This window comes from Somniosus microcephalus, chromosome 3 (genome assembly GCF_052327205.1).
Source record: "Somniosus microcephalus isolate GS21.2 chromosome 3, FLI_Smic_1.0, whole genome shotgun sequence".
Taxonomy (NCBI): Eukaryota; Metazoa; Chordata; class Chondrichthyes; order Squaliformes; family Somniosidae; genus Somniosus; species Somniosus microcephalus.
In genome coordinates, this window is record NC_140989.1 from 9643262 (window position 1) to 9666526 (window position 23265).

The window sequence follows — 23265 nt, forward strand, 5'->3', positions numbered from 1 at the left end:
GGTGGAGGTTTTGGAAGTTCTGGGGGTGCATATGGGGTGCAAGAAAGACAGGGAAGAAGTGGATCGATTAAATTGGGAACCGAAGGTTATGAAAATTTTAAAGATTTTGGGAAGATGGGAAAGAAAGGTGGTTGAAAGTGCAAGGAAGAGCGACAGTGGTGTCTGCCCTCCTGCTATCTAAGTTATGGTACTTATTGATGGTGGAGGATATTCCTGAGTGGGCGGAAAAGTCCATCCGAGAGGCTTGTGTGAGGTTTTTATGGGAAGGGAAACCAGCCTTGGTGGCTTACAATACCATCATTGGACGGAGAAATCAGGGAGGACTCAATTTCCCAGATATTGATTTGAAGAAAAAATCCTTTAGAATCAAATGGGTGAAGAGATTTCTTCAGAAGTCAAATACAAGTTTTTGGAAGAGTTTGAGCATTTTTTAAAACGAAGTGGGATAGGAGGGCAGGGGATATTGTGGAATACAATAATATGTTTTTGAAATTGATTAAACTTCTCCCTAGGTTTTATAAGGGGGTTGTAGAGACTTGGGCTCAATTTTTAAAAAGTGTGCAGTTTATGTCCAAGGGGGCTGAGGAATTTTTAGAACAGCCCTTATTTTTGAATAGGTGGGTCAACAGCGAAGGAGAGGTTTTATTTATCAAGCTTTTATAAAAGCTGGGATTATATCTGTGAAAGATGTATTATAGCAGGTGATTCCAGGTTGGTTGCCGGAAGCGATAGTGAGGGACATGGTGTGGGAGGAGGATCAGGAGGTAGAGGAAAAAGCAATAGGAATTATGTATGGGAAGATTGTGAGGGCAATGCCACAGGATTGGATGGGAGAGATAAATGCGAAAATCGCCAAAGGAATTAAATGCGTCCTGCTTTTCCAAGCTTTGTACTGGAGAAAGGGGGAGAGTTGGTCCAATTTGACAACTTTAATACTCGAGATTTCTATGAGGTATTTAGAGAGTGGAGATTCAAGACACCTGCTGGTCAGGAGTTTTGGCAGAGTATATACCCACAGCTGGACTTCAACCGGATTTGGAAGGGAGTGTGGGCGAATTTTAAATGTCCAGAGTGGATTGAACTGGATTTCAAATTGGCTCATAACCGGATTTTTACCATGACGGTCTTGTGCAAGATTGGGCGAGTGAAGGCAGCAACTTACCCAGTGTGTGGGACACAGGATGAGACTCTGTCCCATTTATTGGTGTTATGTCCGTAGTTAAATGACTTTAAGTACTATGTTCGACAGTTGTGTGAAGCTTTTTTGCTGGGTGGGGACCGAAGAGCGAGAATGGGAATCCCGTGGGACTCAATTTTGAGATGGGGATTGCAAGAGAGTCTGCCCGAGTCTAGCGGAGCGGCAATTAATTTAATGTTCAGTTTGGCTAGATTCGTGATTGTGCAAAGAAGGAATGCTCTGTTTTTTAAGGGGAGGCGAATCAATCTAAAAGAGTATTTTAAATATAAGCTAAAAGATCATTATAAGGCTCTGTGGATGTTTTATTCAGAAAGGAATTTAAGGATAGTATTTTACAATCAACTTTTAAAGTACAATCGATTAATATATGTTGCAGGAGACAAATTAAACTTCAGGTTTTGATGTTAAAATGTGGTGGCGGAATGGCTGTGCAGAGCGGCGGAATTGATTTGTATCATACAATGTAATGATCACGATGTTGTAAATGTTCTTAATGTTCAATAAAGTATATTTATATAAAAAAAAGTGGGCAGCACTCTCGCCTCTGAGTCTGGAGCTTATGGGTTCAAGTCCCACTGCAGAGACTTGAGCACAAAAATCTAGGCTGACAATCCAGGTGCCGTCTTTCAGATGAGACATTAAACCGAGACCCTGTCTGCTCTCTCAGGTGGATGCAAAAGATCCCATGGGGCTATTTTGAAGAAGAGTAGGCGAGTTCTCCCTCGTGTCCTAGCTGATATTATCCCTCAACCAATCTCACTGAAACCAATGATCTGGTCATTATCACATTACTGTTTGTGGGAGCTTGCTGTGCACAAATTGGATGCTACATTACAACAGTGACGACACTTTGTCCATTGAAAGGAAGCAACAGCACTTTTACCAGTTGCAGGCTTCCATAAAGTGCAATGTCTCATCTGATGCCACATCCACAGCCAACAACACTCCCAAGGTAAACATCTATATGAAAGGCTTTCTAGCCATCATTGTACAGGTGCTGTCAGACCACAAGCACAGGTTAATTCAGGTGAATGTGCAACAGTCTACCCTGGAGTGTCAGCCTGGATTTTGTGCTCAAGTCTCTAGAGTGGGGCTTGAACCCACAACCTTCTGACTCAGAGAGCGCGAGTGCTACCCACATTTTTATTTTTTTAAATTTTTTTATTAATATACTTTACTGAACATTAAGAACATTTACAACATCGTGATCATTACATCGTATGATACAAATCAATTCCACCACCCTACACAGCCATTCCGCCACCACATTTTAACATCAAAACCTGAAGTTTAATTTGTCACCTGCAACATATATTAATCGATTGTGCTTTAAAAATTGGTTGTAAAATACTGTCCTTAAATTCCTTTCTGAATAAAATATCCACAGAGCCTTATAATGGTCTTTTAGTTTATATTTAAAATACTCTTTTAGATTGATTCTCCACCCCTTAAAAAACAGAGCATTCCTTCTTTGCACAATCACGAATCTAGCCAAACTGAACATTAAATTAATTGCCGCTCCGCTAGACTCTGGCAGACTCTCCAGCAATCCCCATCTCAAAATTGAGTCCCACGGGATTCCCCTTCTTGCCGTTCAGTCCCCACCCAGCAAAAAAGCTTCACACAACTGTCGAACATAGTACTTAAAGTCATTTAACTGCGGACTTAACACCAGTAAATGGGACAGAGTCTCATCCTGTGTCCCACACATTGGGCAAGTTGCCGCCTCCACACGTCCAATCTTGCACAAGACCGTCATGGTAAAAATCCGGTTGTGAGCCAATTTGAAATCCAGCTCAATCCATTCTGGGCATTTAAAATTCGCCCACACTCCTTTCCAAATCCTGTTAAAGTCCAGCAGTGGGTAAATACTCTGCCAAAACTCCTGGCCAGCAGGGTTCCATCCAATCCTGTGGCATTGCCCTCACAATCTTCTCATACATGATTCCTATTGCTTTTCCTTCTACCTCCTGATCCTCCTCCCACACCATGTCCCTCACAATCGCTTCCAGCAACCAACCTGGAATCACCTCGTATAATACATCTTTCACCGATATAATCCCAGCTTTTATAAAAGCTTGATTAAATAAAACCTCTCCTTCGATGTTGACCCACCTGTTCAAAAATAAGGGCTGCTCTAAAAATTCCTCAGCCCCCTTAGGCATAAACCGCACATTTAAAAAAAATTGAGCCCAAGTCTCTACCACCCCCTTATAAAATCTAGGGAGGAGCTTAATCGATTTCAAAAACATATTATTGTATTCCATATACAATATCCCCTGCCCTCCTATCCCACTTTGTTTTAAAAAATGCTCAAAACAACTCTTCCAAAAACTTGAATTTGACTTCTGAAGAAATCTCTTCACCCATTTGATTCTAAAGGATTTTTTCTTCAAATCAATACCTGGGAAGTTGAGTCCTCCCTGATTTCTCCGTCCAATGATGGTATTGTAAGCCACCAAGGCTGGTTTCCCTTCCCATAAAAACCTCACACAAACCTCTCGGATGGACTTTTCTGCCCACTCAGGAATATCCTCCACCGTCAATAAGTACCATAGCTTAGACAGCAGGAGAGCAGACACCACTGTCGCTCTTCCTTGCACTTTCAACCACCTTCTTTCCCATCTTCCCAAAATCTTTTTAATTTTCATAACCTTCGGTTCCCAATTTAATCGATCCAATTCTTCCCTGTCTTTCTTGCACCCCATATGCACCCCCAGCACTTCCACAACCTCCACCACCTTAAAGGGACATTCCCCCAACATTCCCCCCTTCCCCTCCCTTCAACCAGGCATTGGGACTTACTATAATTCACTCTGGCACCTGAAGGTCTACAATATTCCTCCACTACCTCCATAGCTTTTCTCACTGACTCCCCATTTCTCAATGTTAAGGTTGTGTCATCTGCATATTGGTGTATCACCGAAACCAGCCCGGAACTGGGTACCACAATCCCAACTACTCCTTGTTTCTTTCGCATCATGTAACCTAATGGTTCTGCTACCAATGTGTACAGCAGTGGGGACAGGCGACAACCCTGCCTCACCGATCTCTGTATCGGAAAATACTTGGATAAAAAACCATTACATTTAACACAGCTAAATATGTTTGAATAAATAATCCTTATCCACTGAATGAAATTTTCCTTGAAACCAAATGCTTCCAAAACCTTCAATAAAAACTCATGAGAGACCCTATCAAAGGCTTTCTCTTGATCTATCTTTAATACATAAGCCTCCCTCCCACTCTCTTCCATGAGTTCTATCGTATCTCGGATTGAGACCACAGAATCCGCAATGTCCCGGCCTATGACTCCATAGGACTGAGAGGGCCAAACTATCTCCGGTAACACCTCCTTCAAACGGTTTGCCATAACCCTCGCCAAGATCTTATAATCCACATTTAATAGTGTGATGGGCCTCCAATTCTTCAGATCCCGTCTATCCCCTTTATTTTTATAAGCTAAGCTTATGATACCTCTCCTCATAGATGGGGCCAGGCCTCCCTCAATTTCAATTTCCTTAAAAACTCCTAAGAGCAATGGACTTAAAATCTCGAAAAATTCCTTATAAAATTCTGCACTTAGTCCATCGGACCCTGGGCTTTTCTCCCCCTTCATTCCACTTATTGCTACTTTTATTTCTGCTAATCCTACTTCTTTATCACACATGCCTCTCTCATCCTCCTTCAAACCCTTTTCAATAAAAGCAGTAACCCTCTCCATCTCCAAATTGGAAATGTCTTCTTTTGTATATAGCTCTTGATAAAAGCTGCTAGCTGCCTCCAAAATCTCCCCACTTTCATGAATAATCCTCTCCCCCACCTTCAATTCCTCAATTAACGATAATCTCTGTCGCCGCTTCTCTTGCTCTAGAAAATATCCAGTGCATCTTTCGCCCTCCAATGCATCTCTAGCCTTTGCACGGAGAATGGCCCCCTTGCATTTTTCCGCTTGCAGTAATTCCCATTCTTCCTTTAGCACCCGTAACTTAGTCTCAGCTCCCTTATCCCCTCCATCCACTGCCTTACAGACATCCATAAACCTTCTGTTTAAATTCTCTTCTCGATACCGGTTAGCTGCCGCCCTCTTTTTCCCATAATGCACCGAAATTTTTTTAACCTCGTATTTAAAATTGTCCCACCAAACTCTTCTTTCTTTCAAGAACAAAAGTTCCCTCTGGGCATTCCTTATTATATTTAAAATCCCTTCTTTATAAGCACTTTCCTTCAGGTATTGATTGTTTAAAATCCACACCCCTGAACTGATCTTAACTCTGCTGTTCCTAATTCTAAGAACCAAAGCCGAGTGATCACTAAAAAATACTTTTTTATAAAAAATCTCCATCACCTCCGAACTTAACCCTTCCCGCATTAGCACAAAATCTATTCGGCTCTGTTTTAAAACATCATCCACCCAACCTGCTCTGGAGAACTCCCTTTTTATGGGGTTCCGGTCCCTCCATAAGTCTCTCAAATTTAAATTTGCCATCATTTTTGTAATCATCCCTCTGGAGTTATCCTCTTTAAAAGTCATCTGGGCTGAAATGTCCATCCAAGATAAAAATACATTAAAATCCCCCACAATACAAGGATTTTCCACCTCTGCCACTTTAGTGAATAACCCCCGAAAAAACTTGCGACATTTCCATGGTCGTTCGGTGCATAGATATTAAAAAGATTACAGTTAAAACCTTCCAATTTTACCCTTAGCCGTAAAAATCTTCCCTCAGTGTCCTTGTCCACCAAGGCAACATTCTCTTCTATGGACGGACTCACCAAAACAGCCACCCCTCTACGGTTGTTGTTCGCACAACTTGCAAACACCTCTCCCTTCCAAACCTTCTGAACTCTTTCCAGAATATCCTCATCCCAAAAGGTTTCTTGCAGACACAACAAGTCCGTGCCTTTAAAACCCTGCAACAACTGCTGCAATTTCTTCTCACCCCTCAGACCGTTCACATTGATCGAGACCAATGTAATCATGGCTCCAAAGAAGGGAAGTATGCACAATAATCTCCCCATTATTTAATCTCTGGCTCTTCCCTCCTCTCGCGCTCCTTCTCAACTTTTCGGGCAGCTGTTGCTTTTTCCTGCAGCCTCCGGCTCTTTTTCCCCTCCTGTTTAACCCCTCCCTGCTGTTTCAGCCTCTTCTTTGCCTTACCTTTGGGCCCAGGGGCTGCCCTTTCTCCCTCCTTCTGCCTCTCACTAACCTTTCCCTTTCCACAAGATGCCACCCCATCCCCGACATCCATGTCTCTGTCCCCCTCTAATTCCTCACACCCAAGCTCTTCTGCAACCCCCTGTGCCTGCTCCCCGTCAGATACATAATCCTGCTCCCCATCAGATACTTCATCTCCCAGTGAGAGTCTTCCTGCTATCGCAGTTTCTCCCACTGTGCCGCCCCCTTCGACCACATCTCCACTTCTGACCCTTGCACCTTGTTCCCTCACTCCATGGGAAAATGGCTCACCTAGATTGCTCTCTTCTAACGTCTCCATCTCGCCGATCCCATTCTGCTGTCCCTTTAAGGCCTCTGCCTCCTGCACTCTCTCCCCGCCCTGCCCCCTCCCGGCCACCATAATATCCACTCCGCTCCTTTCCCCGGAGCACTCACATCCACCACACACCCCACTCCCGCCTCCTCTGCCCCCGCCGACACCAGACTCCCCAGGGGGAGCCGAACTGCACAAAGGCTCGAGTCTGCACTCGACCCTTGCTGCCCGCCGCTGTCTTTATTCCCCTCCATGGCAGTCGCCGTGTTTTCCGCCAATTCCAACTCCATCTCCGCTCCACCAACCTCTGCCTCTTCCTGTGCTCCTTTTTCCTCCATTTTACCGGCTGTGTCCTCCGACTGCACCGCACCTCCGGCCGTTCCACACTCCTTTCCTGCTCCTTCTCCCATCTCATCGCTCATTTCGCTCCCTTCCGCCACACACTCACAGCGGGCGGGGCCTTTACGACACACCCCACAGCTCGCTGCCTTGCAGCTCCGCGCGATATGTCCCGACTCACCACAATTGTAGCAATACAAATCAGGGCAATGTCTCACGAGATGATCATGTCCCAAACAATAGTAATATACTTTTACTTGATTGTCGTGCAGCACCCGAAAGTATTGTATTCCCTCCAGAGCCTCGAACTTCATACTATAAGGCAAAGACTTTACCCCCTCCGGGAATCGCACCTTGACATACCGGGTTCCGTCTGCCACCCTTGTTCCCGGGTAGTACCTCCTTTTGATTTCGGAACAGATTTTAATATCCCACGACTCCAATTTCTTGCTCAGCACTTCGTCCTCGATGTACACAGGCAAGTTCAAAAATGAAACCACCACCTCCTCAGAATACAGCAGGGTCACCTCCAAAAATTTCTCCCCAACTTTCAGACTGAGCAGCAGTCTCTCGACCTCCTCACAGCCACTCACCGTCACCTCAAATCCCACACTTGGTTTCGGACGGCATGCAAAACAACTTCCTTCACCACAGTCCTCCTGAACTGCCTGGATTATATCCCAGGCTCGAATCTTCCTGTCTTCACATTGTACTACGACGGTATTTTCTTTACCGATCCTTCTGAGGTCCCGGCCCAAATCTTTGGGCCTTTTTGTTCCCCTACCCACTACAGTTTCTTCCCGCATCAAATTCCTCTCGAGAACATTGTCCTCCGAGGGGCTCAGCACTCCGGACCCCTCAGCAGCCATCTGGCTGTTCTTTGTGGGCCAAAAAGGCCCCAAAACCTGCAAACCACACCCCAAAACCCTCCACCAACTTTTTCCAAAACTCCCTCCAACACCCAGCTGCAATTAGGCAACCAGTCACACCTGGCTCACTCCTAGCACCTCCCACCTAGAGAGTGCTGCCCACTGAGCCACGGCTGCCGTTGGTGTTGTACACGTGTAGAGCGCTGACAGAGTGTGCGGCTTGTCCCCATGTGTATGCTGCATGGTTTGCTGCAAGTTGCTGAATGGGATACAGTCCAACAGTTTCTGACCACACGGCGGTTTCACGGTGATTATCAGTCACACATGTGGCAGCTCCAAAACTCAGACAGGTTCTTATTTTATTTCAGCTGAAACCCAAACTAATACACAGGAAGCCGCAACCTCTACTGTGGTGAGTACTGAACAACAGCTTTTAACAGACACCATGCTGTTAAATACACACCGTTCCTTCCTCTTTAGCCCCGTACGCTGTAGGGTGTTTCCTTTACTGTGGTGAACAGTGCTGTTCTGAAGGAGCTGACTCTTGCTGGGAAACAGATCACAAACGGCAGCAACCCCTCCCACTATCACACCAAGCAACTGCTGATCAGCAGTAAGCTTGGACAGTACCATTGACCATGGCCGTGAGTGAGGGGACATAGGAACAGGAGGAGGCCATTCAGCCCCTCGAACTGTTCCGCCATTCAATGAGATCATGACTGATCTCTGTATCAACTCCAGCTACCCGCCATGGTTCCGTAATACTTAATACCCTGACCCAACAAAAATCGATCCATCTTAATTTAGAATTTTTAATTGACCCCCAGCCTCGGCTCTTTGGGGAGAGAGATTTCAGATTTCCACTGCCCTTTGTGTGAAGAAATGCTTCCTGACATCACCCCTGAACGGCCTGGCTCTAATTTTAAGATTGTTGGCCCTTGCTCTGGACTCCCCCCACCAGAGGAAATCGTTTCTCTCTATCTCCCTTTCAACCCCTTCAATCATCTTAAACACCTCGATTAGATTGCTCGTTAATCTTCTATACTTGAGAGAATACAAGCCTAGTCTGAGGAACACATCGAACCCTTTTAGCCCCCAAATCATTCTGGTAGGTCTCCACTGCACCCCCTCCGAGGCCAATATCCTTCCTGAGGGGCAGTACCCAGAACTGAATGCAGTCACTCCAGATGTGGTCTAACCAGAGTTTTATACAGGTGTAGAATAACGTCCGCCCTTTGTATTCAAGCCCCCCGAGATAAAGGCCAACATTCTATGAGCCTTTATAATTACTTTCTGTACCAGTCCACTGATTTTTAGTGATTTCTGTACATGGACCCTTAAATCTCTCGGCTCCCCCACTGTTCCCAGCTTCTCACCGTTTAGAGAATATTCTGATCTATTTCAGGTGGAGCTTAGGTGGAGCTGAGTAAAATGTGGTGCATCCCCTTAAAGCCATAAGGTCTAATTGCCATACCTTGTTCAAGTAAACAGAAATGTGTATGTGTGACAGTGTGACTCTGGACATGCAGTGAATTCATTGCCATTTTAAAAAGATGACATTGAATTTCCTGCTGTAACAAAACCAGCCGTCTGGGTCACTTGGGCACTCTGGTGATGTCACTGACTAGGAGACCAGCTCCATCTATTCTAAGCTGGAACCTTTTTGAATGCTTAAGTCCATATGAGCGACATCCATGGACTCTCCCTTATCTGCCACGTTGTCAAGTCTGTGTGTTCTAGTTGTAATTAATAACACACAGGCTGCAAGCTTAAAGTTCAACAGGTCTTTACTGGTTGGAGGTCAGGACGATCTGCAATACATCTTACTACACAGTGCTTATATACCGGTGGTCACCACCGGTATTACGTATACAGCAGCCAGAGAAAGTAGTACATCTCTTAAGGTGGAACAGGCTTAAGTTCTCTTAAGGTGGAACAGGTTACATACACCACAATCCTCCCTTTTTAGCTTAATAGTCATATCCCCATTTAACATAACATCATAACATATATACATATATAACTTCAGGTATAAACAGTTCAAAGGTTCAGTCTCTCAGGAGGCCTTCTGATTCGGTCTGGATAACGCCTTTCAGTGGTCTCTGATTCTTGTTGCTGAGGTGACTCTGCTTGTTGGTTCCCTATGTATTGGACGTCATCATCAGGTACAGTCCCTGCCGAGGTAGATGCTTCAGGTTCATTAACGTCTTCCACAGTTGTCTCTGTCGCAAGCATGGGTTCGACTCTTGCTCTTGATTCTACCAATTGATCCGCATGACGCCTTATCACATTGTTACCAATATCTACTGTGTACATCAGAGGTCCTTGTCTGGCCCGAATTGTTCCGGGCTGCCATTTTTCGTTTCCATAGCCCCTTGCCAACACTGGTTGTCCTACTTCGAAACTTCGCGTGGACTTGTTATTAATATGCCGGAACTGTTTGTTTTCCACTTCCCTCCGCACATTTGGTTTTAACAAGTCCAACCTGGACCGCAACCTCCTGTTATAAAACATCGTGGCAGGACTTTGGTTAGTCACTGCATGAGCGGCGTTTCGATACGCCATTAGGAAATTGTCCACCTTGTGCTGTAGCGGAATCTGATCATCGTTCATGGCCTTTATTGCCTTTTTGAATGTTTGGACAAATCTCTCGGCCAACCCGTTTGTCGCCGGGTGATATGGGGCAGAGGTATAATGTTTCACCCCATTCTTCTTTAAGAATTTATGGAATTCTTCCGACACGAACTGTGGTCCGTTGTCCGAACAGATCTGTTCTGGCAATCCGTTCCTTGCGAATGTTGTTCTTAACACCGCAATTGTCTTTTCTGAAGTAGTGGTATTCATCTTGATTACTTCTGGCCATTTGGAATGTGCGTCCACTGCAATTAGGAACATGGAGTCCATGAATGGACCAGCAAAGTCAATATGTACGCGTTGCCATGGGGCTGAAGGCCATTCCCATGGGTGTAGTGGTGCGATCGGAGGTGCATTTTGCACTTTTTGGCACCCAGCGCAGCTTTTCGTCAACTCTTCTATCTGTTGGTCAATACCCGGCCACCATACATAAGCCCTAGCAAGACTTTTCATCTTAACTCCCCCCAGATGACCTTCATGCAGTTCTTTTAGAACTCTTTCCCTTAACTTGGGAGGAATAATCACTCTTGTCCCGTACATCAAAGTACCATGGCAGACGGACAGCTGGTCTCGCCTTGCCGAGAATGCCGGTAACAGAGGATCACCATGTGTTGGCCATCCTTTCACTGTCACCTCGTAGACTCTGGACAGTGTCGGGTCATTCCTGGTTTCCCTTTCAATACTTGCATTGGTGACTGGTAAACACTCGATGATGGTCGAATGAAATAACTCAACAGGGTCAACTTTCGTCGTTTCTTCTTCTTCAGGTAGTGGCAGGCGTGGCAGCCCATCAGCATTGCCATGCTGCTTCGTACCTTTGAATTCTATTTGATATTGATGTGCCCCTAGGAAAAGGGACCATCTCTGGAGACGCTGTGCTGTCATCACTGAAACACCCTTCTTAGGGTTAAAAATGGATACCAACGGCTGATGGTCTGTCAGAAGTGTGAATTTTTGGCCCTGCAGGTAATGATTAAACTTCTTCACTCCCCATACAAGGCTGAGAGCCTCCCTATCGATCTGTGCATAGTTGCGCTCAGCGGAGGTCAATGATCTGGATGCAAACGCGACTGGCCTTTCCGTGCCATTTGGCAACTTGTGTGAGAGTACTGCCCCAATACCATATGGAGAAGCATCACAAGCCAACCGAATAGGCAGTGTCGGGTTGAAGTGAGCCAACACTTCCTCTGAGGTGATCAATTCTTTGCTTTTGCGAAATGCCTTCTTACAGTTTTCGCTCCATTGCCATGGTACCCCCTTCTGTAAAAGAGCATTTAGCGGGTGCAGTACCGTGGATAGATTTGGTAGAAATTTATGGTAATAGTTAATCAATCCTAGAAACGACCTCAATTGAGAGACATTATCCGGAGCGGGAGCCTTTACTACTGCCTCTATCTTGTCAGGAGACTTATGAAGCCCCTCCCGGTCAATGACATGACCACAGTACGAGATCCGCTTCTGGAAGAACTCGCATTTCTGCCGATTAACTCTAAGTCCATACTCTTTCAGTCTGTTGAGCACCAGTTCCAAGTTTGCGAGGTGTTCTTCATCACCATCACCTGTAATCAGAATATCGTCCAGGTAACATTGTGTGCCTGGAATTCCCTGTAATACCTGCTCCATGGCCCTCTGCCAAATTGCTGGAGCCGATGCCACTCCAAAAACCAGTCTATTGTACCGGTACAAACCTCGATGCGTGTTGATCGTGAGGTATTGGCGTGACTCTTCTTCAACCTCCATCTGCAAGTACGCCTGCGCCAGGTCTATCTTGGTGAAGTGTTTCCCTCCAGACAACGAAGCAAAAATATCCTCAATCCGCGGAAGCGGATACTGCACCGTGTGAAGCACTGGATTAACGGTGATTTTGAAATCTCCACAGATGCGAACCTTCCCTGGTTCTCCTGGCTTGTTGCTTGAAGGACGTTTCATAACGGGAACAATGGGCATAGCCCACTCACTCCAATCTACCTTAGACAGTACACCTGAACGTTCTAGCGCTTCCAGTTCCGCTTCTACAGCAGGTCGTATTGCATAGGGTACCGGTCTGGCTTTAAAAAATTTTGGTCGTGCATGTTCATCAATCTTGATGTTTGCCGTAATTCCTCTCAGTGTTCCCAGTCCCTGCTGGAACACCTCTTTCGCATCATCCAATATTCTGGACAATCGTTTAGGTTTGACATCTGTTTCCCCAGAATCTACCGTTAGTGCCTTCAAGGAGTGCCAGTCCATATTCATTTTCCTAATCCACTCCCGTCCCAGTAGTGGTGGACCTCCTTCAGGTAGCACATATAAGTCCATTACTTGGCTTTCTTCGCCCTTGTGGACCACTTTTACCTCTATCTTTCCGACGGGGTACACTCTTTGCCCCGTGTAGGTTTTCAATATAATCTCCGTATCCCGTAGGGGAATATGTTGGAATAACCTTTTGTAATCTTTCTTATTCATGACCGTCAATGCCGATCCAATGTCCAATTCCATCTTTACTTGGACTCCTGCTATCTGAAGGGTGACCCAAATTGTCTGGAGATCTGCATCCTTACCAACGTTGTGTACTCTTAAGCTACCCAGTTCATTACTGCTAGCGTCTGAATCTGACTTCTGTTCAGTCGAACTGTTCTTTGTCACCTTGTGTACCTTTATGTATTTTCCTTGCGGTGACTTTTTGTTGCTGGTCTTCTTTCCTGACCGGCATACTTTAGCTATGTGGCCAAGCCTGCCACACGTTCTGCATTCTTGGTTTTTAAACCAACACTGGTTCTGATCGTGCGTTGTCTTTCCGCAACGATAACATTTTACAGTACTCAAACCCAATTTATTTGTACTGTGTTCCGGTGACCGTAGCTGCATTACTGCCGTGCCTCTCGCTGCGGCTTCGTGTGCTGCTGCCATAGTGACCGCTTTCTCAAGTGTCAGCTCATTCTCCTCGAGCAATCGCTTTTGTGTATCTTCTTTTAATAACCCACACACAAATTTATCTCGTAGCGCCTCTGTCAATCTCGTTCCGAATTGACAGTACTTTGCTAGCTTACGCAATTCCATTAAATATTCAGCATTGCTTTCATCCTTCAGCTGCCTTCTGCTGTAAAATTTAAATCGTTCCGCTAGCATCAGCGGTGTGGGGTTTAGGTGATTTTTCAGGACAGTAACAATCTCCTCGAACGTCTTATCCGCCGGTTCATCTGGTGATACAAGGTGTTTCAATTGCCCGTATGTCTTCGCACACATTAAGTTTAATAATGTTAGTGCTTTCTCTGCATCTGGGATTTTATTTGCTTTACAATAATTTTGTATGCGTTCTACATACATAGCCCAATCTTCGATGTCGCTATCAAATGTATTAATGTTCCCATGTTTAGGCATCGTTGCAATTTAATTTCTTTTTTATTTTTATCCAAGATGGCGGCTTCAGCGCTCTTTTCTTCGTCCTCCGCCTACAAAATGGCGGTTTTCCCGCGCTTGGCGGTCTTCACCCTTCCCCCGACGCTGTCTCCGCTTCACCGCGGCTCTCGCGCCTTCAGTTGCCCCCAGACGCTGCACCTTTTTAGCCCGAATGCGGCCCGGCCCTTATCACCAGCCGCGATCGATGTCCCCGCGCTGCGCCTTTCGGCCCGAATGTGGCCCGGCCCTTATCTCCGGTCGCGATCGATCTCACTGCCCTTATTCCTCCGTCTTCCCTCCCCGTCTGTACAGCCAACGTGGCCGATTTTCTGGTCGCGTCGCTGCCCGGCTTACCCACTACCGAGGTAGAAAGAAGATAGCTGACAGCCGCTGATGGAGGCTTCGAGTTCAGGGTGTCTTCTGCACTCTGGTTTCTCGATGTCTGCCGTGCGACGTGTCTTCCAGCAGGGTGATGAGGGTGGAAACCTCTCTTCGACGTCCGTTCAGTGGATGAAGCCGCCGTGGATATAACTGCCGCAGGGTAAGAATCTGACTCGTCGCCACTGTAAAGTCTGTGTGTTCTAGTTGTAATTAATAACACACAGGCTGCAAGCTTAAAGTTCAACAGGTCTTTACTGGTTGGAGGTCAGGACGATCTGCAATACATCTTACTACACAGTGCTTATATACCGGTGGTCACCACCGGTATTACGTATACAGCAGCCAGAGAAAGTAGCACATCTCTTAAGGTGGAACAGGCTTAAGTTCTCTTAAGGTGGAACAGGTTACATACACCACACACGTGAGTTACCTCATCAAAAAATTCAACTAGTTTCGTTAGACATGATTATGCTTTACAATCCATGCAGGCTCTCTCTGATAAGCTCCTATTGTCCAAGTGCTCAGTGACCCTGCCCCTAATAATAGGCCGAGCCTGATCCTGAGCTCACCTGAATTTCACAGGTAGGGGCCTAGTTTGAATTCCGGGCCGGGGGAGCGTGTGCTGGTCAGGTGACCGACTGAGGGAGCGCGCTGGTCAGGTGATCGACTGAAGGAGCATGCTGGTCAGGTATTCGACTGAGGGAGCGTGTTGGTCAGGTGATTGACTGAGGGGGTGCGTGTGAGGGTCATGTGACCGACCGACGGGGGCGTGTGCTGGTCAGGTGACCGACTGGGGGATCGCGTGCTGATCAGGTGATTGACCGGGGGGCGTGAGCTGGTCAGGTGACCGTTCCAGCGGTGAAGAGCACCCCCTCCTCTCTGCGATTGTGAGCCACCGGCCTCATTTAAATCTGTCGTGCCATCGCCCGTGGGACGGGTCGGAGTGATGACGGCCCAGGCTCCCACCAGCTCCGACCTAAAATGGCAATCACGGTCCTAACTACATCATGAAATCACTTATGCGGCAATACACTGAGCCAGTTGGGCCTGACTGGAAGCCTGGGTGATGGTGGGCCAGGATGTCAGTAGGGAGAGAAGGAATAACATAAGATGCTACCAACCCTGAGTGAGGGCGAGGCCTCCAGCTTCACCCTGTCCCAATCCCTCTGCTCTCAGGCCCAATCCTTTCCAAGGTGCTCCCCTCCAAAGGCACTCGGGGCTTGTGGTTGTGGGCCCCTCCTCCAGCCCTGGCCTCCTCCCTCTTGTTAAGTCCCACCTTAATGTGCAGGCAGAGGGACGTTGAGCTGCTGGGAGTGTCAGGAGCACGTGCAGCAGATTCTCAGTGTGTGTGAGCACCTGACATGTGTTTAGGTTTTGTTAGAAGGGTTTTATTTCTGTGAAACCCTTTCTAATTTGTGTGTGTGGTGTCAGTTTCAGTGACAGATTGCAGCCAGAGTCTGTGCTTGTTGCAGTCAGGCCACGGACAGTGAGCTTTCAAAGAGCAGGAAGTCAGTCTGAGTGCTTTGTCACGGTTAAAGGGTTAAATTATGAGGACAGGTTGCATCAACCTGGCTTGTATTGTCTGGAGTTTCGAAGGTTGAGGGATGATTTATTCAAGGGGTTTAAAATGAGAAAGGGACTTGCTAGAAATTTGTCTTGTGGGGCCAGAGGACCAGGACTAGGGTTTATTTCTAGAGGGATAGAATTGAAAAGTAGGGAAGTTATGCTAAACCTGTATTGAACCTTGGTTAGACCACACTTGGAGTACTGTGTACAGCTCTGGTCACCATACTATAAAAAGGATATAGAGGCACTGGAGAGGGTGCAGAGAAGATTTACAAGGATGATACCAGAAATGCAAGGTTATACATATCAGGAAAGGATGAACAGGCTGGATCTCTTTTCTCTTGAAAGAAGAAGGCTGAGGAGTGACCTAATAGAGATCTTTAAAATTATGAAAGGTTTTGATAGAGCGGATACAGAGAGAGTGTTTCCACTAATGGGGAAGAGCATAACTAGAGGCCATCAATATAAGATAGTCACCAAGAAATCCAATAGGGAATTCAGAAGATACTTCTTTACCCAGAGAGTGGTGAGAATGTGGAACTCGCTACCACAGGGAGTGGTTGAAGCGAACAGTATCGATGCATTTAAGGGGAGGCTGGACAAGCATATGAGGGAGAAGGGAATAGAGGGTGACGCTGATCGAGTTAGATGAGGAAAGACGGGAGGAGGCTCGAGTGGACCATAAACACCAGCATGGACTGGTTGGGCCAAATGGCCTGTTTCTGAGCCGTATATCCTGCGTAATCCTATGAATGCTCCCCTGCCCTGGGCTTTCCTTCCCTTCCCTGAGCACGATTCCCTCCCGACACCTTACCGTTCCTTCAGTCCCCAGTCACAGCCTCCTGCTGCCCGAAACCCCGCTGCCACCCGCCCACCTGCCAGCGAGTGCTTCCCGCCGTGTTTGGGCAGGACAGCGATGGGGCCTATGCAGAGGAGGCCTGAGAGTTCAAATCTCCTGGGCCTCACGTTGTGAAGGGCTGATGGTCTGCCGTTTGTCCCAGCCCCCTGCTGTCAACTCCCGTCGGGAGTTCAGGTCTAGGGTCGGACATAAACAAAGGCCAGTGAGACCAGGTACTGGAGGTCCGTGGAGCTTTACTGAGGGCCAGTGCCTTTAGCAGAAGGCTGACGGAGCCTCAGCAATGTATTAATGGGATCCTCTGATGTGGGATGCAGAGAGGATGTTTCCCCTCGTGGGGGAATCTAGAACAAGGGGGCATAATTTCAGAATAAGGGGGCACCCATTTAAAACGGAGATGAGGAGGAATTTCTTCTCTCAGAGGGTTGTGAATCTTTGGAATTCTCTTCCCCAGAGGGCTGTGGAGGCTGGGCCATTGAATATATTTAAGGTGGAGATAGACAGATTTTTGAACAAAAAGGGAGCCGAGGGTTATGGGGAGTTGGCAGGGAAGTGGAGTTGAGGCCAAGATCAGATCAGCTATGATCTCATTAAATGGCGGAGCAGGCTCGAGGGGCCGAGTGACCGACTCCTGCTCCTACATCTTATGTTCTTGTGTATGTTCTTGACAGGTTTGTGCTTCAGGTAAAGGCGTGGGTTGGGGCGAGCCGCCTGTTTCCGTGTTGTAAACTGTGTATTTCTGTATTTCATTGTGTTTCAGTTGGAGAAAGGAGAGCTCTATTACGCCGATATTCAGTTCTTTCGACAGAAAACCGCAGGCCCAACATTCCTACTCAGTGAGGAGAGAACCGAATTGTAGAAAAGTGGGGCGGTTGGTTGTGGGGTTTATGTCTCTGGCCAGTCAGAAGTATCTGAGCTGCTCCAGGCCCCGTGCAGTTTTGAATCGCTCCCCTTTCTGGTTCTGACCGCCGGACTTATTTCAGTAGTGATATAGACAAAACGAGACTCATGGTTGGGTGCAAAGAAGACCAGTATTTATTGAAATAAAGAATAAATTGAAAATAATGATGATTACAGCATACTTTTGCTTAATACAGCACACCTTTGCTTAATACAGCACACCTTTGCTTAATATAGCACACCTTTGCTTAATACAGCACTTTTATTTAACGGGGAGGAGAAACGGACACATCGAGGGAAAATTGACTAAAATTACGATTTAACAAAATTCCCCTTTAATTCCCACCCCTAATACCTATCTAGGTTGCCTTGTAATGGGCCAGAAAATCTATGCTCACCAGTGAACGCCTGCTCCGTGCCACTGCAGCCTGTCTTAGATTCTTCACCGCCCCGAAGTAGAGATACCCCAGTAATTCAAAAGTAACTGCTGGTATTCCACTTCTTTGGGTGGGCTGCTGAGCTGTTCTTCTTGTAGGCAGGGCATCGGAGGCAAGGCGGCAGAGAGAGAGAGAGTGGCTTCCTGAGGGGCTATCTTTATACCTCATTGGGAGCCATTATCTTCGCGCCCAAATCTGGATCTATCTGGGCTATACAAAAGGGATCGATCTGTCCCTATTGACTGTAATGGGTTTGAATGTGTTTCCCATATGTTTAAACTGGATTGTGCTCAGTTTAAAATGTCCCACCGATATCTCAAGTGCTGGACAAACAAATCCTAAGTGTTCAGTCAACAGCACTCAAGTGCTTTGTAAACAATCCATTGTCCTGCGGTCACCGCCCAACCGCAACTGATTGACGGCTTCAAGTGCTTAAGCCCTTGAGTCAATATTGTAGCTCGTGCAAACAAACAATCCTTTTGTTCCTCTGTTGAACTTCCTAAACCGCAGTTGATTGACAGTTTTAAGTACCTCAAGTACTTCAGCCAGTGATGGGAGATGTTCAGACAGGCTGTCTTTGTCTTCTGCCATGAGGCCTGACAGCCATTTTTGATGCCCTGGGTTTTTAAGGTACATTCCAACCAGGTTTTCTTTTAATCAAATAATATTCAGGGCTGCAGAAATTTTCTGAAATTTTGCGAAACCTTACAGAATATGCTGCCATCTAACGCGCATAGTGACTAGAAGTAAATTCTTTAGCACCTGCAAGTGATTTGGTGAAGGACAGTGAGTGCTGCAGGGGCCTGAGACCTCACAGATGTTCACTGTGGTTTATTGGTATTTCTGCTCAACCATCATTGTTGCATTTCCTCACCTAAAGTTGCAGAGCCTTGTGGGACTGAAGTCCCATAGGTCCCAGCGGCCCTCCACTACCTCGCTCCAACAGCCCATTCTGCACGCGGGAGCCTATGGGGCCATCATTTTATCCTCGCACAGCACACACACTTTCCCTCAGGGGTCACTAGGTGGAGATTAGAGGCAGGAATCCACACCTGCTCCCTAAGCCAGGTACAATGAGATGAATGCCTGCTTTTACACCGGGACCCTGTCTCAGGATAGTGAGCGAGACCCATACACACCACTGGGACCCTGTCTCAGGATAGTGAGTGAGATCCACACACACCACTGGGACCCTGTCTCAGGATAGTGAGTGACCCACACACACCACTGGGACCCTGTCTCAGGACAGTGAGTGACCCACACACCACTGGGACCCTGTCTCAGGATAGTGAGTGACCCACACACCACTGGGACCCTGTCTCAGGATAGTGAGTGACCCACACACTCCACTGGGGCCCTATCTCAGGATAGTGAGTGACCCACACACACCACTGGGACCCTGTCTCAGGCTAGTGAGTGAGACCCACACACACCACTGGGACCCTGTCTCAGGATAGTGAGTGACCCGAACACACCACTGGGATCCTGTCTCAGGTTAGTGAGTGACACACACACACCACTGGGACCCTTTCTCAGGATAGTGAGTGACCCACACACACCACTGGGACCCTGTCTCAGGATAGTGGGTGACCCACACACCACTGGGACCCTGTCTCAGGATAGTGATTGACCCACACACACCACTGGGACCCTGTCTCAGGATAGTGAGTGACCCACACACACCACTGGGACCCTGTCTCAGGATAGTGAGTGAGACCCACACACACCACTGGGACCCTGTCTCAGGATAGTGAGTGACCCACACACACCACTGGGACCCTGTCTCAGGATAGTGAGTGAGACCCACACACACCACTGAGACCCTGTCTCAGGATAGTGAGTGACCCACACACACCACTGGGACCCTGTCTCAGGATAGTGAGTGAGACCCACACACACCACTGGGACCCTGTCTCAGGATAGTGAGTGACCCACACATCACTGGGACCCTGCCTCAGGATAGTGAGTGATCCGTGCGCCCCTGGGACCTCCTTGGTCTGTTGGGCTCAGTACCACACAGTGCACTTTCCCACCAAATCATCGGTGGAGATTCACTATTATTAAAATTGAATAAATAAAAATTAATGTTATCAACCTGTGCCTGTCCACAATAACCTGCTTATCAATTAGAATCAAGGAGCGCGAGTCTGGCTCGTTCTTGTGATTTCTCCCACTAACAGATTCAATTGGGCTTCTGTTAATGATTCGCTACACCCACTTCGCCCAGGTCACTGAAAGGAATGACCGAATGTTTGCAGAATAGTGAATCTGGTCACTTCAATGGGCTGATGTTTAGCGCCCGGAACAAATAAAAAATTAATTTGGAGTAAGGTTTGAGCCAATCAGAGACTGGTTTAAAGCAACTGGGAGAAAAGTTATTTAAATTTGAAATAAAAAGCTTAAACCAGTGCATTTATCTGATAAATAATGGCAAATAAAATAATGTGTATAAAGATAGGGAAGAATGAAAATGTGGAACGAACGCTCAGACAGAGCAGGTCTGGCTTTTAAAGGATTTATGGGGTGAGTTTAACCTTCGGTGGTGGCGTGTAGCAGATCGACCTCAACAGAAAGGGAAATGGGCAGAGGGTATAGTGGGCATCTGATCTGCTACCCCCCACTTCAATCATCACTGAAAGTTAAACTCACCCCTTTTACTCTTAAATTGTAAAATGGTATATTTTAGTAAAATATGTGAACAATAGTCACTCCTGAAATCAATGAGCAGCTTTATTATTCTAGTATTATCGTTTGTTACGCTGCCATTGTCTGCAATGCTGCAATATATTGGCAGATCAGTCAAACTCCGATCCCCTGAGGTCCTGGTGAACTACACAGTGTCCTGGTCAGGTGGTCTCTGGATTACTGTGTGCACAACAGTGGAGTCCATCCAATCCCTAGAGACCGTGCCCAAGGGAACCAGACAGGACCACGGTGACAGAGGGAAGAGCTCTGTAGAATGGCATGACCAGCTAGGCTCATCAGCTTCCAAAAGAGCTATCTCAAATCAGACATTATAAATACAGAATAACAACAGAAAATGCTGGAAAAACTCAGCAGGCCAGGCAACATCCATGGAGAGAAAACAGAGTCGACGTTTCGGGTCTAACCCTTTTTTAAAACTGGAAAGCAAATGAAATAGATTATTGCAGGAGGAGCATACCACATGGCCAGGCTGTCCTGCCAAGACTTACCCTTTAATTAATTGAATTTAAATTTAATCAATCAATCCCACTAATTATACTACTGTTAAATGGTTTACCAACAGTCCCCGCTACACCAGAGAGACCTTAGTAACTATAAACCAGAGTTAAAGTTTAAAAAAGAGAGAAATACTCACCAACCAATCACTTACCTGCTTCCTGGTGACGTCACACTTTGATTATTTTTTACCTCTCTCTCCCGCTGCTGAATTGGTAAGCCTCGCTGCTGCCGCCACTTTGAAACTCGCTGCGCTTGCTGCTCCACTCCCAGGTCCGCTCTGGTCGGGCCTCGCTGATGCCGCCGCTTTTAAACTCGCCACGCTCGCTGCTCCACTCCCAGATCCGCTCTGGTCGGGCCTCGCTGATGCCGCCGCTTTTAAACTCGCTGCGCTCGCTGCTCCACTCCCAGGTCCATGGAACAATGCAAGAGCCCGAGTACAGTGAGGTCTGAGTGGGAATGGGGGCGGTGAATTAAAGTGACAGACGACCGGAAGCTCGGGGTCCCCCTTACGGACTGAACGGAGGCGTTCCGCAAAGCGGTCACCCAACCTGCGTTTGGTCTCCCCAATGTAGAGGAGACCACATCATGAGCAGCGAATACAGTATACTAGATTGCTCAACGTAAAATCGAGGAACAGCACCTCATCTTCCGATTAGGCACTTTACAGCCTTCCGGACTCAACATCGAGTTCAACAATTTCAGATCATAATCTCGGCCCCCATTATATTTTTGCTTCTATTTTATCCACATTTTTGTTTTGGCCCTTTCCCGCCTCCCCCCCATCCTTTTTTTTTCTCTCCCACATAGCACAATCTCTTCCTCAGCTCGCTCACTGTGAAACAGCGCTACAATCTGCACCCAATGAATTGTACTTTTAACTGTTTTATTATGCTTTCCCCCTTGTTTATATTCTTGTATTAAAAATGCAAAATATTGATTTTGAATTAAAATCAGCAGTGTTCAGATTGTTTGTGAATCTCTGCACCACATAAAGAACACTTTCTAATTATTTTGACACAACACTTTAAAATGCTGCATGTAATTTATGTAAATCCAATAAAGCCAATGTGGCCGAACCAGTGTCATCAACAATCCCAAGGCCAGCTCAAGAAGAACAAGCCGAAGGGAAGGCCTGTCCGTGATCCCCTGCGGCACCTGGGAGTAGATCCCCAGACAGGCCAACGTATGTCTTATTGATCAGGCTTTGGGGAAACAATTTCAACATCCACCCAATTAGCATTTTTCATCTCAATGCATATTCTCTGAACACACATTTTTTAAAAATCCAATCTTTTAAATGTAACTCTTTTCCAAATCATCTCTGTGGAAAAATGGTCAGCAAAGTCCCAAAGAGTTAAGACCATGTTAGGGAGGACTGAGTTGGAATGGGGCTGCTCGCACTGCATTTCCACTGTCAGCTCATTACCACAACTTCAGGTAGAAATCTGGAGAGATTTAAGGAGCAGGATAGTGACAGCAGAGGAAAATTGAAGGGCTGGGGACAACTAAAGGCATGTTTCACAATAGGGTGATAAAAACAGAGCCTCAGAAAACATCTCAACCCATTAGCATCCCGCCTAAAGTCAAGGAAGAGCTTCATGAACAATGTTGTTCCATTACAATCAACCTCATCTGAAGCCCGCATCGCCTTGTGGAAAGATCGGCTCGCCAGTCTTGAACAACCCCCAGCGATGCTCCCTCCACCATCAGCGTACCGTGGCTACAGTGTGTACCATCTACAAGATGCACTGCAGCAACTCGCCAAGGCTTCTTCGGCAGCACCTCCCAAACCTGCGACCTCTTCCACCTAGAAGGACAGGACAGCAGGCACATGGGAAAACCACCACCTCCAAGTTCCCCTCAAAGTCACACACCATCCTGATTTAGAAGTATATCACCGTTCCTTCATCGTCGCTGGGTCAAAATCCTGGAATTCCCTCCCTAACAGCACTGTGGGAGTACCTTCACCACACGGACTGCAGCGGTTCAAGAGGACGGCTCACCACCACCT

General features: G+C 46.8%; 1 protein-coding gene across 1 annotated transcript in view; it reads left to right on the plus strand.

Moving 5' to 3' along the window:
* Positions 1 to 22204, plus strand: part of LOC147120834 (immunoglobulin gamma-1 heavy chain-like) — a 66576-nt gene extending 44372 nt beyond the window's left edge. The window contains exons 8-9 of the mRNA XM_085977182.1: positions 8267 to 8310; positions 17474 to 22204. Of these exons, the coding sequence (XP_085833308.1) occupies positions 8267 to 8310; positions 17474 to 17572 (143 nt within the window). The 3' untranslated portion in view covers positions 17573 to 22204. The remainder of the gene's footprint in view (positions 1 to 8266; positions 8311 to 17473) is intronic.
* The last annotated feature ends 1061 nt before the right edge of the window (positions 22205 to 23265 follow it).